This window comes from Trichechus manatus, unplaced genomic scaffold (assembly GCF_000243295.1).
Source record: "Trichechus manatus latirostris isolate Lorelei unplaced genomic scaffold, TriManLat1.0 scaffold00002, whole genome shotgun sequence".
NCBI lineage: Eukaryota > Metazoa > Chordata > Mammalia > Sirenia > Trichechidae > Trichechus > Trichechus manatus.
This window is the reverse complement of record NW_004443938.1, coordinates 13,670,618-13,684,956: the sequence shown is the minus strand read 5'-3', so window position 1 is coordinate 13,684,956 and position 14,339 is coordinate 13,670,618. Positions and strand designations below refer to the sequence as shown.

Here is a 14,339-nt window from a genome sequence, read left to right as displayed (position 1 = left end):
AAAACTAATTATTTTCTAAAACATAGTAATACATGAATATGTGCAATAATCATTTTGTAGTGGGCAATCTGTGGAGCCTTTTTTAAAGCTTTTTTTTTTTTCCTGGCGCACTATGCTGTGTGTGCACCGCTGTGGTTGAGCGAGCACTTTGATTTGCAAGTGTAAAATGGGTCCTGTTCACGAGCCCTCAGGTGTATTTTACTTGAAATAGGAAGCTTTTCTGTTTGTCATTCACTTACAGGCTCATGGTTCTCTGCGCTCTCCCTTCTCCACGGCCACCTCTTCTCACTCTGGGTCCTGGTTCCACTCACATCTGTGTGACTGTGTCCTTCCCAGCCCAGCCCCCAAGCATCCCGTGCTTTGCAGGTGGTCTTCTCGGTGGGGTTCTGTGGGAACTCAGCTGCTGTTCCCTGGATGTCTACACCGGCTCCTCGTCACCTTGTTCTTCCCTTGAAAAGAAATCTAAACGTCTATTTTTAACCTGAAAATGTCCATGTGTATTTGCGGTGGTTGTTTTTAGTTGCCACTGAGTCAGCTCCGACTCACGACGACCTTAAGTATAACAGAACGAAACAGTGCCTGTTTCTGCACCAATAACACCAAAAACCAAACCCTTTGCTGTCGAGTCGATTCTGACTTGTAGCGGTCCTATAGGACAGAGTAGGACTGCCCCATAGAGTTTCCAAGGCTGTAATCTTTATGGAGGCAGACTGCCACATCTTTTCTCTCACAGTGGGGGCTGGTGAGTTCGCAGTGCTGACCTTTTGGTTAGCAGCCGAGCGCTTAACCACGGTGCCACCAGAGCTCCTTATCTGTATCAATAAATGTGTATGAATCAGCTGTTCTTTGGTAAATAACCACCTTTCACTCTAAGGCCTAGATGGAGTGGGTTGGGTTTCTGAGCCTTGAGATAGAGCACAGGTTTGCCTGGAACCGTGGTGCTGCCTCCTGGGCCAGCCTGGGGAGTTGAGCAGCTGCTGAGAGTGGGTACAGCCCCCTCACAAAATCATTAGAAGTCCTTTTCTTCAAAAACTTCAATTGTTTTTGAACTCATTCGCCCTGATTGTCTTCCCTTATTGTAGACAAAACCACATGTGATAGATAAGATTTTTGAATGAAGCAATATAAAATGTCAGAGGATTTTGCAAACTATGTGAATTTAGGAAATTAAGAAGGTACAGGTAGTCCCCAAGTCACAAAGGAGATCGTTCCTGTGCCTTTAAGTTGAATTTGAGGTTAGTCGGTTCTTATTCAGCCTTTAGTGCAGGAAAAGGCTTGAAGCCTTTCGATGATGTAAAAAGCTGCCCGTGCAGCAAGTGAAGGTGATTGTGATGAATTTGTTGTGAGTGTGGGTTGGTTCAGTCGTTTCAGGGTGAGGGCAACTGTACATAACATTAAAGGCAAATCCTAAGTCTGACGTTCTTAACTCGGGGACTGCCTGTACTAAATCTCTAGTCCCCACGTTTAAAAAAAAAAAAAAAGATTCTCCAAGATTTGCTTTCTATACCTGATGAGCAATTTAAATATTTGGTGTATTTCCGGTTGTCACCTGCTCTTCCTAAAGCGGTAGTAACTTTGAAAAAGCAGTATTGATGTAAAGTGACCCTTAGTGGTTTGGGTCTTGAGTATACAGAACGATTACTTTCTTGTTTTTTTTTTTTTAAAGATAAAAAAGGATTCCCAGAATGTGGTGCTGTTGAGGTTTCAGAAATGTGTATGCTCTCAGTTGCGATTTTCTTTTTCCTTTTCTTCCTTCAAGGGGAATCCCAGTGCCCCAAGCTTCATGCGGTAACTTGTGTTAGTGGGAACACGGTCTGACAAACCACATGTATAATCCTCAACTCTTTCTCCTGTTTTCGATTAGCATCTATGGGTCTTGCAGATATGATGTCTCCTGGTGAGTCCAAATTGCCCCTCAAAACCGACGGCAAAGAAGAAGGTCCCCCGCAGCCCGAGAGCAAGTCAAAGGTACTTCCTCCCTCCGCACGTGGTGTCGGGCCTGCCAAGCCAACAGCTGCCATGTCCTCTCTCTCCACGGGTGTTGGCTTGTGTTTTCTGTTCCCTGTGGTTTCTTCTCTTCTGCATGCCTTCATTTCTTGCAGCGTGTCTGTAGTCTTCTTTTCCTTGCCCACCCCCGTCATGATGTGGAGCTGAAAGTTACTAGTTCTTATGGCATTGAACTCATGATTGGGGGTGGGGTGGAGGGACAAGGCCAACCTAAGACGTGTGCTTTGGGGGTGGGGACAGGTAAGGGGGCTTGCCTGGTTTTGACACTTGCAGCCATTCTGCCTCAGTTTATAGCTTACTGTTTTGGCCGCCTCAGCAACAACAACATACTTAATATTTTGCTCTCCTGCCTTATTTGATAAATAAGGTGAACAGCTTTTTTTTATTTTATTTTTTTCTTTTCTTTCTTTCATAAGGGGTAACCCATGCTTAGCATTCCATGTCAGCTTCCAGTAAGCATGGTGGCTTATTGCCTTATCCAGCATCCAGCAAACTGACCAAATGATACTAATTAAGAATGCTGTTTCAATACCTTTATCCGTGTGTGTGTTTCTGTGTTTGTTTGTACATGTCTTTATATATATATATTATATATAAAAAATTAGTCTGTTAAACGGGATGTGCTTTTTGTTATTTTAAATGAAGTTTGCCCTACCTTTGTCATTTTTTTTTTTTTTATTCCTCTACCACAGGATAGCTACAGCTCTCAGGGTATTTCTCAGCCCCCAACCCCAGGCAACCTGCCAGTCCCTTCCCCAATGTCCCCCAGCTCTGCTAGCATCTCCTCATTTCACGGAGATGAAAGTGATAGCATTAGCAGCCCAGGCTGGCCAAAGACTCCGTCAAGCCCTGTAAGTGGCTCTGGGTTTTTGTTTTTGTTTTTTTGGGGTTTTTTGGTAATTAATGAATTCTACTTTAATGCTTGCTTGTTGGTTTGTTTGATAAGACTTTTCCTTCATTATCTATCCATGAGAGGGTTTTCTTGATTTATGACGATCTTAGTAATAAAACGAGTAAAGTTGATTTCTGGGAATGTAACGGCACCTCTCTACAGAGCATGTGGACTGTGTGACTGGGTCCAAACTCCTTCACACAAGTGGCTTTGTTTATATGTCTTATTCATCATGTGCTTATAAAAGATTGTAAGAACGAGCTACTTCTCCGTTGATGTGGGAACTAATAGCAGCCCTGGAAGAAAGGCCAAGTTTGGCTCCTGAGCTAAATCTTTTCATGGGCAGTTTATCTGAAACATCTTATTTCAAAACTACCTTCCTGAGAACATAAATATCACAATCTGGGCATAGCTTAGCATAACATCAGCCCTGCTTTGTTGCAATCCATTTGTCTGAAGTTACCAAAAAAAAGTTGTAGAAGTGTTAATGCATGTAAATATTTAGAATGCTACTTTAGATCAATAATGTGTACCTACATGCGAATCAGTTGAGATAGAAAAATTGTATCCTGCACAATACCGCTGATAATCTTAAAATTAAGCATGGATTTACCTATGACATATATTTAAAAAATGGTAACGTAAGTATAAGGGAATTTTTTTAGCTTTAATGTTTTTCTGATTATCAAGCTGGGCTTTTTTTTATTTTTCCCCTACTAAAGAAATTAATTCTGTGCCATAAAAAAAGAGAGTAATGGTTCCGTAGTAACCTTTATTTTAGATTCATATAGGGAATCAGAAGATCTTAAAAAAAAAAAAAATGCAATTACTTGCCAAGAAGGCTTAATTAACACCCTAATTTTTATAAGACGAGGTATTGAGAGCACAGCTCAAGAAAAGCAAGTTGGAGGGATGAAGAACTTGACTGTGTGGATTCTGGCAATCTAGTCAAAACCCAGAAAGGAGGCTGCTATTAATTATCCATTAACTGCTTTAAACAGATAGAGTCGAAGGCTTGAAGAGTTGGTTGTTCCAGTAGATGTCTGTAAAATTCACATGGAGTGCTAGTGTAACCAGCATTTTCCTTTTCAGAGGAAGAGGGGGCGGCATTCAGTTACCTTCTCTGTAGATGTATGTCTCGCTTTTGCAGCAACTGAGATGAAATGTCAAATGTACACCGCTTTGGATGGGTTCAGCAGAACTCATAGGAAGGAGGGTGCAACTCCTTAATTTTGATGTCTTTGGGTTACTGGCTTTGAGTCTCAGAAGGCAGCCAGCGTTGCACTTTGTTTTCCCAGAATATACCGTGGCTTTTTTGGTTTTCTTTTTTTAATCGTAGGAAAAGCATTTTTTGAATCAGGAATACTCTCCGACTAACAGCTAGAACTCATATTTAACTTTCAAAACCTTTGTTGGCTCAGAGGGAGAATTTCAGAGGCTGAAAATAGCTTTAAAACCTTAAAACAGTCATTAATAATAATTTACTGAATATTGTATGTTTAAAAACTCCACCTTGCCGATCTCTGAATTACAAAGAACAATTGAGATACTTACTGTGTTTTAACTTACTAGTCATGCTATCTATACAGTGAGCCCAGTAGGAAATGAATATCAAAATCCAATTTTCTACTTAAATTTAAGAAAAAAAGGCAAACTGAACTGTTCACTTCATTTTCTGACTGGAACACAGTTATACTTGAAATTGTAAATCACTTTTTTTCTAAATATTTCTCTTTACTTTATCTCTTGCTATACCATAAATTGTTCTGTGTTTAAGAACTTACAAGCAAATTCCATCTCCAGTGGTAGATAAGAACAAGAGAAGCTATGATCAGTAGTAGAGGAAAATGCTAGACTATTGCTCTGTTCTGAGAAAATGGCCAGTTTTTGGAATGAGACAGTAATCAGGCAGAGGACCGAAAGAGATTGTAAATGAAGGGCCTAGATTATCTCTGCCATCAAAGCACGCAAATATATGCAATTCGGGAATATTGAACTGCTCTTTCTCAGATAGAACTTGAATTTGATACTTAAAGTCGCTCTTAACAGTTTCCCTAATCAAGCCTGTCTAACAGCAGGTCTGAAACGCACTAAATCTAAAGACATGCCACGCTTTGTGTATTACGGACCAATGTTGTTTTGTTACAAAACACCCTAAAATAAAAACAAACATTTGCAGATACACATGCACATACACATATTCCCAGGCATATGGTAAAAACTGCAGAAATGTAAATCTGCCCAAAAGAACTTGAGGAAAAATGTACTTACAGACTTAATTAAATCACATGCAAGGAAAACATTTGTGGCACCATAATAAGGTCTTGTTGTAATGTTTCAGCAATTTCCATTCGGCATTCTTGCCCCCAAAGTAAATTCTAAAAGATCACACTGTTTTTTATCTACATCGACTGTCACTCATTTTTGTATATTTATCTTCGTGTTCTGTAGAGCAGCAGAACAATAAGCTACCTATACACAGCAAGCGATTGATGATGTTAAGGAATATTGGCTAACGTGATTGTGGGTGGCTGATCCACAGCAAGTCCAAACCTGTAGGTCAGGTGACAGGCTAGAGACTCCTGCAGGCCTGTGTCCCAAAATCCATACGTCAGAGGACAGGAAGAGTGACGAGTGAAGGAGTTTTGGCAAGATGTCCATTTATAGTCTAGAGATAAAATACACCCTAGGGAAACCTCTCTTTCTCTCTTTCTTTTTTGCTCCTAAGGCCTTCATCTGACCGGATGAGGCCCACCGCCATCATGGAGGGCCATCTTCTTTACTGCGGCCCGCTGATTTAATCACATGTAGCTACATCATAACAGCCACTAGACTAGTGACCCAACTGGTGGGCTCTACAGCCCAACCAAGTTGACATGTAAAATTCACTATCACAGTATTTGATGTAAAAATCTTGTGCTTCAGGATTTCTATAGCCAAGGCTTAAAATTTCAGCAAGAATACCTTGGGAGACTCACACATCCCTTGGGGCAAGCTGCCACATGACAACTCAGTCTGTCTCATCCTCGGGCATCAGGCCCTGCTGCTCCTGGGGTGCCTTTTAATAAACAAAGTGACATCTGACCTCAATGGCAATCGTATTTAAACCCCCCCCAAAAATATCAGCAATATGTTTAAAATTATTTTTATCTAAATGATAACCTAGTAAATAAGCATGCGTAAATGAAGTGAATTATTCTTCCCCGGAATTCTCTATTGAGAACTAAGAGGTCATTTTGCACAATAACCTGGCACTGCAAGTATTACAGATATACAAATATTGTTACAAATATCAAGACAAAAGAGAAAGTAAAAGATACAGCTGGGCTTTTCAGGGCTAAAAGTGTTACCTGCCCAGAAGGTGTGCTTCAAGTGGGTAGAAACAGCAGCTTTTGACATTTTAGTGTAATAACATAAAGGTGTAAGTAGATGCATAGAAGAACCAAGAATTAGAGCATCAGTATAAACCACACGACAACATAAACACACGTGTGTGAAAGCCCATATATGTGTTTATCCATAGAGATGCTGGGGATATGAAATAGCATGCTATTTCATGATTAAAGCATGCTTGCTTGGCAAATGTATGAAAATAATTCTTGAAGAGCCCCTTCCCTTGGCAGAGAAGTTCAAGAATCGTAAATAGGGAAAGTTGGTTATCATGAGTGAATGCCGAAGCTTTAACTGGCCGTTCGCTTATAAAAGCTCCCAAAGTAGCATGGAGCCCACACCACTGGTCCCTGTGATTTGTGACCTAGCTTATAGTTTCCCATCAAGTCCCATGGGTTTGCTCTTCCTCCATATGATTTAGAGTTTTAATGGAAGACGCTCATTAGTCACTCCTGTTTTCACAGGAAGTAGGAGCCCATGTCATCTTCAGGGCTCTGGTATTACATGTGAGTTGTTTATTCCCTGTGATGGGACTATCGGTTAGCACCCTTTTGTTTTTAAAATGATGTGAGGCATCATTGAAAACTTGCCTTCTGAGATTCAACGCTTAGACCAATAAAGTAAAAAGGGGGGAGGTTTGTTTGTTTTTGTTTTTTAAGTGTATAAGAGGGGGAGTTTGGGCCCTTCATTTAAAGTCAAAGTAAATTCTTAATTAAGGAAATGTACTGTTTGTGCCTGAACTAGTAGCCTTCATTCCTGACTGTTGTGTGATAGCAGTAGTTTTTAATTTCTTCTCTTCTCGTACATGCTAGTTCATTACTTTTCTCTCACCTTTTTCCCTTTCCCTCTGCCCTCCCGTGCTCATCTGCAAATGCTCCTCCTGGGCACCAGAAGTCCAGCTCATCCACCACCACTGGGGAAAAGATCACCAAGGTGTATGAGTTGGGGAACGAACCAGAGAGAAAGCTGTGGGTGGACCGATACCTCACCTTCATGGAAGAGAGAGGCTCCCCTGTGTCTAGTTTGCCTGCAGTGGGGAAGAAGCCCTTGGACTTGTTCCGGCTCTACGTATGCGTCAAAGAGATCGGAGGCTTGGCGCAGGTAGGAACGTGTGAATGAGTGAGTGAGCAGATACGGAGACATTAAATATACGCTCTTGCAGTGGCTACCTTTGAATACATGGGCTCAAGTTTTTTCTCACAAAGAAAACGCCGTGAACAAGTCTACGTGCTGTAGGAGAGAGTGTCTGGGAGCCCTGCCTGTGTCCCCCAACTCACAGTGTGACCTCGGCAGGTCATTTATACGGAGCTCCGTTGATTCCCTCATTATAAACTGAGCCACTCGGACCAGACTTTTCTTTAAGGCCCCTTACAGCTCTAGAATTCTATGGAAGCAGCCAAGAGTTCATAGTAAATACCCCAGAAATGTTTCACAAATGACTAAATTAATTATCTAGATCAGATATAAATTGAATTCACTGTTTCCCTGTATTCCGAAAAATTAAGTCATGATTCTAAAACCAGGTCCACATTGCAAAGGTCAGTGTTGTTATTTTTTAGCACAGCTGGGACTGGGGTGGGGCAGGAGAAGAGAGGCAGTTCGGAGGGAATTTAAGGAGTCCCCACACTTTCGAGGTGGTGCCAGTGCCGACCCAGAACTTGTAGGTGCTGAGAGGGAGCGCCGCCTTAAAGCGTGTACCCTGGGTGCACACTCGAACCTGAATCCCAATCCTGAGCTTTAGTCTCATTTGCATGGACATGTCCTGAGATGGGCCTGGGGAAAGGGCACTAGGGTGTGAGGGCTTGCTGTGTGCTGGGCGCTGCGCTTCACGCCTGTTACTGCTGCTGTTCGTCTAAATGCCCGTAAGGTGCTAGGGTCATTACCAGAAAACCAAACCCGTTGCTGTTGAGTCGATTCCGACTCATAGCAACGCTGTAGGACAGAGTAGAACTGTCCCATAGGGTTTCCAAGGAGTGGCTGGTGGATTCCAACTGCAGACCTTTGGTTAGCAGCCGAGCGCTTGACCGCTGTGCCACTGGGGCTCCATGCTGGGATTATTAGCCCCGAAGAATAGATGAGGAAAATCCTGGGGAACAAAGTATAAACATGTGGCCCAGGGGCACTCTTGGGGTAAGGGGGAGGCAGGTGTGACTGTCTGATACCAAAACTTGAGCTCTTCCCATGTACCAGTCATCCTCAAGCCTAGCGAGACAGAATCACCTGGAGAGCTTTAAAAACATCACTACCTGGGCCCTTCCCCATTAAGTGAATGAGCGGCTCTGGGCCCAGGTGATACGAGGTCCCGGTCCAGTGGAGCAGCACCGCCCTGGCCCAGGTGGAGCATCTGAGGCTGCAGCCCAAGGGCTGCCCACGCTCAGCGCCCTGTGTGACTCTGGGGGTCAGGGGGCCTTTGTCCTCACCTTGCCTTTCCGTGTTCAGTCCCATTGGGGAAGTGAGACCTGCACGGGGGACAGAGCTTGAGTCAGGGCGTATTCAGATGCTGAATTGTGTGATGTAGACCAAGTGTGAGTGGTGGACAGTGAAGGGACAGATCAGCTTAAAATGCCCTGACTCGTCCCTCCACTCTCAGACACCTCTCGCCCCTTGCCTCTGCTCCCAGACACCCCTCACCCCTCGCCTCTGCTCCCTGCTCTCAACATAGACTTTTTAGAATCTCCAGGAGTGCTAAAACAATGGAATTTTGCTCATCAAGTTAAGTGTAGATATTGTCAAAATACCTTACTTGGGCTATTTCAACACTGTACGTAACCACGTTGGGTCAGCAAGTGAGAGTCCTCGCTGGCTGCTAACGAGGATTGCGCGCATCTGGTTGGCGGCACGACGGGGAGAGGCTGGCTCACACGGTGGCTCACACCCTTGTAGTCTCTACCCAGGGGGCATCAGGTGGGGTTGGGCGCAGGTGCTGCAGCCACAGGTGGAGCCAGCGCCCAGCCTTGCTCCTCAGGGCGTCCTGAGCATGCTCTGCTTACCGTTCTGAAGCAGTCGCAGGCCTCTTGTTTGCAGCCTTGTATGAAATCCCTAAAGAGTATATAGGCATCGGGCATTGCCAGGAGCATTCAGCACTTTTTTAATTATGTACCATTGAGTACTAAGTGAATGAACCTTGGGAGCCCTATGAGAGAATCTGAATCCAAAAATTCAGTATTTTATTAAAAATCACTCTCACCCTTCCCGTGCTACTCAACATGGGAACGTCAACAGGCAAAACGTTCCCCAGGTAATTCGCAGATCTTCACGTTCCGTTCCTGTGTGTGTGACCTTTCATAACTCTACTCCCGAGCAGTAACCAAAACGTTAAACTAATGCCCAAAATCTTTTTGTAACATCTCGGGATTTTTCCTTTGCCATCCCTGCTTCTCCGTTTGCAATACTCTTCTCCCCGGCAGGACTGTAAGCGGGACCCCCGAGACTCCTGTGATGCACGGGGCCAGGAAGGGCTGGCCACGCAGGTAGGCGGGCAGCTCCCATAGGGCCCGTCAGCAGACTAGAGGGCAGTGTGTCAGGTTCTCAAGTCAGGCTGTTTGGCCAAGGCCTCATTTGACTTTACCCCGCACCACCCGTCCCCTCTACCCCACCGCCAGCGCCACCAGAACCCCTGGGACGTAGGGCAGAGCCCAGAACTGCAGGCTCACCCCTCTGGCGCTTTGAAGGAAGCATTGGTTTTCATATCGATGCTCAAACACTTAAATTGCAAAAGAGTGCCAGAGGTGAGGTGGGGCTGTGAGAGAGGAAGAGCTCACCTTCGCGCGGTGGTGAATGGCGAGCGTGCGCCGCCCAGCTCCGAGAGCGGGAGATGTTGGAGATGCCGCGGGAGGAGCTTCCACCAGCTATGCTTTTATGTCGCCATCAGCAGGTTCCTTAATGGTCTCCTGACTGTAAATGCTGTCTGTGCACTACTGAGTGGGAGTAATGAGCATTAGTTAAAAGAGGCAAATGAAAAAAGAAAAGAAAAGAAAAGTAAACCAAGACATTAAGCGCTTCTTTTGTCTCCTGGCTTTAAAGAAGCCACTTTGCTGCAAACTAACGATGCTGCCATTTTTCTTGCTAGGTTAATAAAAACAAGAAGTGGCGTGAGCTGGCAACCAACCTCAACGTTGGCACTTCGAGCAGTGCAGCCAGCTCTCTGAAAAAGCAGTACATCCAGTACCTGTTTGCCTTCGAGTGCAAGATCGAGAGAGGGGAGGAGCCCCCGCCCGAAGTCTTCAGCACCGGGGACACCAAGAAGCAGCCCAAGCTCCAGCCGCCCTCTCCTGGTGAGTGGAAGAACTGCAGTTGTTTGTCAGGACGCGTCCAGGGCACGGGCATCAGACACCATCACCTACCTGGGTTCTGAGAAGGTCACGTTACAGTAACCAAGCAGAGAGCCTTGATCTTGGAGAGGAAGGGTTTTCTTTTGTGTTGGCGAGTTTTGAGTTTTTTATCTTTTAATTGAACCTCCATCAGCAGCAGTTACGGGAAGAGAGAATAAAATTAAGAGATATTGCCATTTCTGTTCTGTGCTTTAGAGGCACCATTCTCTTGCTTTGCCTTATTTACTCAAAATACTTTGGAATTCTAAGCTCTATACCTTTATTCCATATACAAGTATTTCAAAATATTCCCTCTAACTCTACAAAATAAGTGTCCCCGCTAATACTTTTAATACTTTTGCTCGGCTGGAAAGTAAACCCCTGCAGGGTGAACAGTGAGCTTGTACCAGCTCTGCCCCTGTCAGGGACACTCAATGTGCCCTTAGAAAACCGGTTGCTGTCGAGCTAATTCTGACTCATAGCAACGCTATAGGACAGAGTAGAACTGCCCCACAGGGTTTCCAGGGAGTGGCTGGTAGAATCAAACTGACAGCCTTTTGGTTAGCAGCCGACTTCTTAACCACTGTGCCACCAGGGCTCCAATGTGCCCTTAGGAAAATGAAAATTGGGCTTAGTTTGGTGTTCAAGTTCTCACTTGAGGGAGTTCAGCAAACTGTTGTGACAAATGTCCATAAAGCCCCATTTCTGAAACCAGTTGTCATTGAGTTGATTCCAACTCCTGGTGACCCCTTGTGTGCCAGAGTAGAACTGTACTCCATAGGGTTTGCAATGGCTGATTTTTCAGAAGTAGATCACCAGGCTATTCTTCTGTGGTGCCTCTGGGTGGATCCGAACCTCTAGCCTGTCAGTTAGCAGCTGAGCGCATAGCCATTTGCACCACCCAGGGACTCCATTTCTGAAACAGGGTGATCCATTTTGAATTCCAGGCGTCAGGAGCCGTAGGAATACTACTTAGGTGTAATAGTGGTTCAGCAAGGTTCTCATGAGCACAGCCAAATTCATGGTATCTGTCCTCTCTGCGGTCTTTCCACTCAGCTGTCATGGACCCTGCCATCGTTTTCACGGCTCCTGCTGTCCTCTCTTCTACCCGTTAGGGTTTCAGCTTTGAAATTATAAAATCATCGTATTCTGATAAATATAACATGAGAGGCCGGGAGAAATGTGTGCCATTCTTAGCTCTTGGTGGTGACCTCACTCGAGTAAATCTGTCCCTTTTCTTACCTGTTTCTGGCCGTTCATCATTACAGAGTCCACTTCCAACTCTGTCATCTTGAGCACTTAGCCACATGCTTCTCGGGTCCCTGATGTAGGAACTGGCCATCAGTGTCCACGCTGCTTTCTGTCGCACAGGCTTGTTGTGAAGATCGATGATAACAGCTAAGAGCACTTACAGGGGGCCAGGCACATCTCTAAGCCCGGTATCATTTAACCCTCACAGCAGCCCTATCATGTAGATTGTTACAGGGTGCCGTTGAGTCTGTTCTGACTCATAGCCACCCCGTGTACAACAGAACAAAACACTGCCCGGTCCTGCACAATCCTCACAATCGTTGCTGTGTTTGAGCTCATTGTTGCAGCCACTGTGTCAGTCCATCTTGTTGAAGGTCTTCCTCTTTTTCGCTGACCCTCTACCTTACCAAGCATGATGTCCTTCTCCAGGGACTGGTCCCTCCTGATAACATGTACAAAGTATGTGAGATGAAGTCTTAACCATCTTCACTTCTAAGCAGCATTCGGGCTGTACTTCTTTTAAGACAGATGTGTTCATTCTTCTGGCAGTCCATGATACATTCAATATTCTTTGCCAACACCATAATTCAAAGCCATCAGTTATTCTTTGGTCTTCTTTATTCATTGTCCAGCTTTTGCATGCATATGAGGCAATTGAAAATACCATGGCTTGGATCAGGTGCACCTTAGTCCTCTGACTGACATCTTTGCTTTTTAACCCTTTAAAGAGGTCTTTTGCAGCAGATTTGCCCAGTACAATACATCGCTTGATTTCTTGACTGCTGCTTCCATGGATGTTGATTGTGGATCCAAGTAAAATGAAATCCTTGACAACTTCAGTTTTTTCTCCATTTATCATAACATTGCTTATTGGTCCAGTTGTGAGGATTTTTGTTTTATGTTGAGATGTAATCCATACTGAAGGCTGTGGTCTTTGAACTTCATCAGTAAGTGCTTACTGACGTAGATGCTGTTTCAAAATCCACGAGGAAAGTAACATACATAGAATCTAAGTACTTTGCCCAGAATTGCATACCTAGTGTAAGGGCGGGCTTGCCTCCAGGGAGTCTGGCTGTAGAGTGCATCGAGAGTATGGCCTGAACCCACTCACTCACCTGCCTTCGTAGGAAGCACCTGTGTAACAGGCAGAACACTCACACATACAAGGTGAGGTCCATGAGCCAGAGAAAGACATGTCCCTCTTCACTGTCTCCTCTAGCAATTGTTGGGATGGCATTGAGAATCTAAGGTTGCCAACCAACGGGTCTCCATTTTTCAGGCCCAGCGTGCACATGTAGTGAATGTACCTGGATTTAGATCTCCATTAAAGAGAAAGCCTCCTCTTTAGCCCCCACCTAGAAAGATCTGAAGCCTTGGCCAGTTGTGGTACACCTTAAAAAACCGTGAAATGTAGTTTAGAAATCTTCCCATTACATTTCTTTCACAGAGTAAAACAAGCTGGCTCTGAACAGCTCTGAAACTATTTTTCCAAAATAAAACCCAGTGGGGTGTAGGGAGCAAAGTGGTGATGTCTACCAAGATCTAAAGGTGGGTTTTATCTGCCAGGAAAGAGCTTGTGTCCCTGACTGGTCTGCACTTCTGTGTGGAGAACAGCTCTCCCAGGGAGCAGCAGCTGCAGTACAAGCCATCTGAGGTGCAGAGACTTCAGAGAGCACGGGCCTGTTCTCTTGCCAGTCAGCTCTTTCCCTCTTCCCTTTCTTTAAACTGCACTTTTTATGGCGACATTATCGTTTTAACTGCACAAAAGAGCTGAGGTTGCAGACACAGCTCTGATAATCCGTTCTCAGTTGTCCAAATGGGGGCCCAAGTCCAGTGAAACAGGAAGTCATGAAAGTGAAGCTTCCTGTCATAACCATGATGTCCATACACGGCCAGAACGCATCGCCCATGGGCGCACGGGGCCAATTTAATTATCTGAAGACAGTTAGTTACTCAAGAGACCCAGCTCCGAAGTACACGTGGCTGGGCTGCTGGGGTGGTGGTACCATCACCAAAAGCAGTCTTTGCGGAGCATCCATAGTCAGGGGCCGTCTCTGATTCTATGGCTACCATCAAGGAAAGTCTCTCTGAAACATTTTTATTCTCATTGAAGGAAAAAAATGATACCCAGCCACTGGCCACTCCAGGGTCTCAATTAGGACATTTTTTTTATTGTGGTAAAAACATATAAAAAACATTTCGCTATTTCAACATTTTTCCTCAGATGAGTCAGTGACATTAATTGCATTCGTGATGTTGTACAGCTTTCACCATTATGTTTTTTTTCCATCACCCTGAACAGAAGCTCAGTGCTCTGCTAAGCAGTGACTTCCTTCTTCCTCTCTCTCCTGCCCCTGGTAAATATCACACTGTGGTTTTTTGTTGTTGTTTTGTTTTTATATTTTATTGTACTTCAGGTGAAGGCTTACAGAACAAATAGTTTCTCATGAAACAGTAGTACACATGTTGTTTTATGACATTGGTTAACA

At 44.5% G+C, this 14,339-nt stretch overlaps 1 protein-coding gene across 3 annotated transcripts in view; it reads left to right on the top strand.

The window, feature by feature from the left end:
* Positions 1-715: 715 nt before the first annotated feature.
* The window catches only part of ARID1B (AT-rich interaction domain 1B), a 35,498-nt gene continuing 21,874 nt past the window's right edge, over positions 716-14,339 (top strand). The window contains exons 1-4 of one of the 3 annotated variants that reach the window (XM_023728839.1): positions 716-1,968; positions 2,700-2,858; positions 7,181-7,390; positions 10,359-10,563. In XM_023728839.1, coding sequence (XP_023584607.1) covers positions 1,870-1,968; positions 2,700-2,858; positions 7,181-7,390; positions 10,359-10,563 — 673 coding nt within the window. In that variant the 5' untranslated portion in view covers positions 716-1,869. The remainder of the gene's footprint in view (positions 1,969-2,699; positions 2,859-7,180; positions 7,391-10,358; positions 10,564-14,339) is intronic. The other 2 variants (XM_023728849.1, XM_023728842.1) reach the window with 2 other exon arrangements.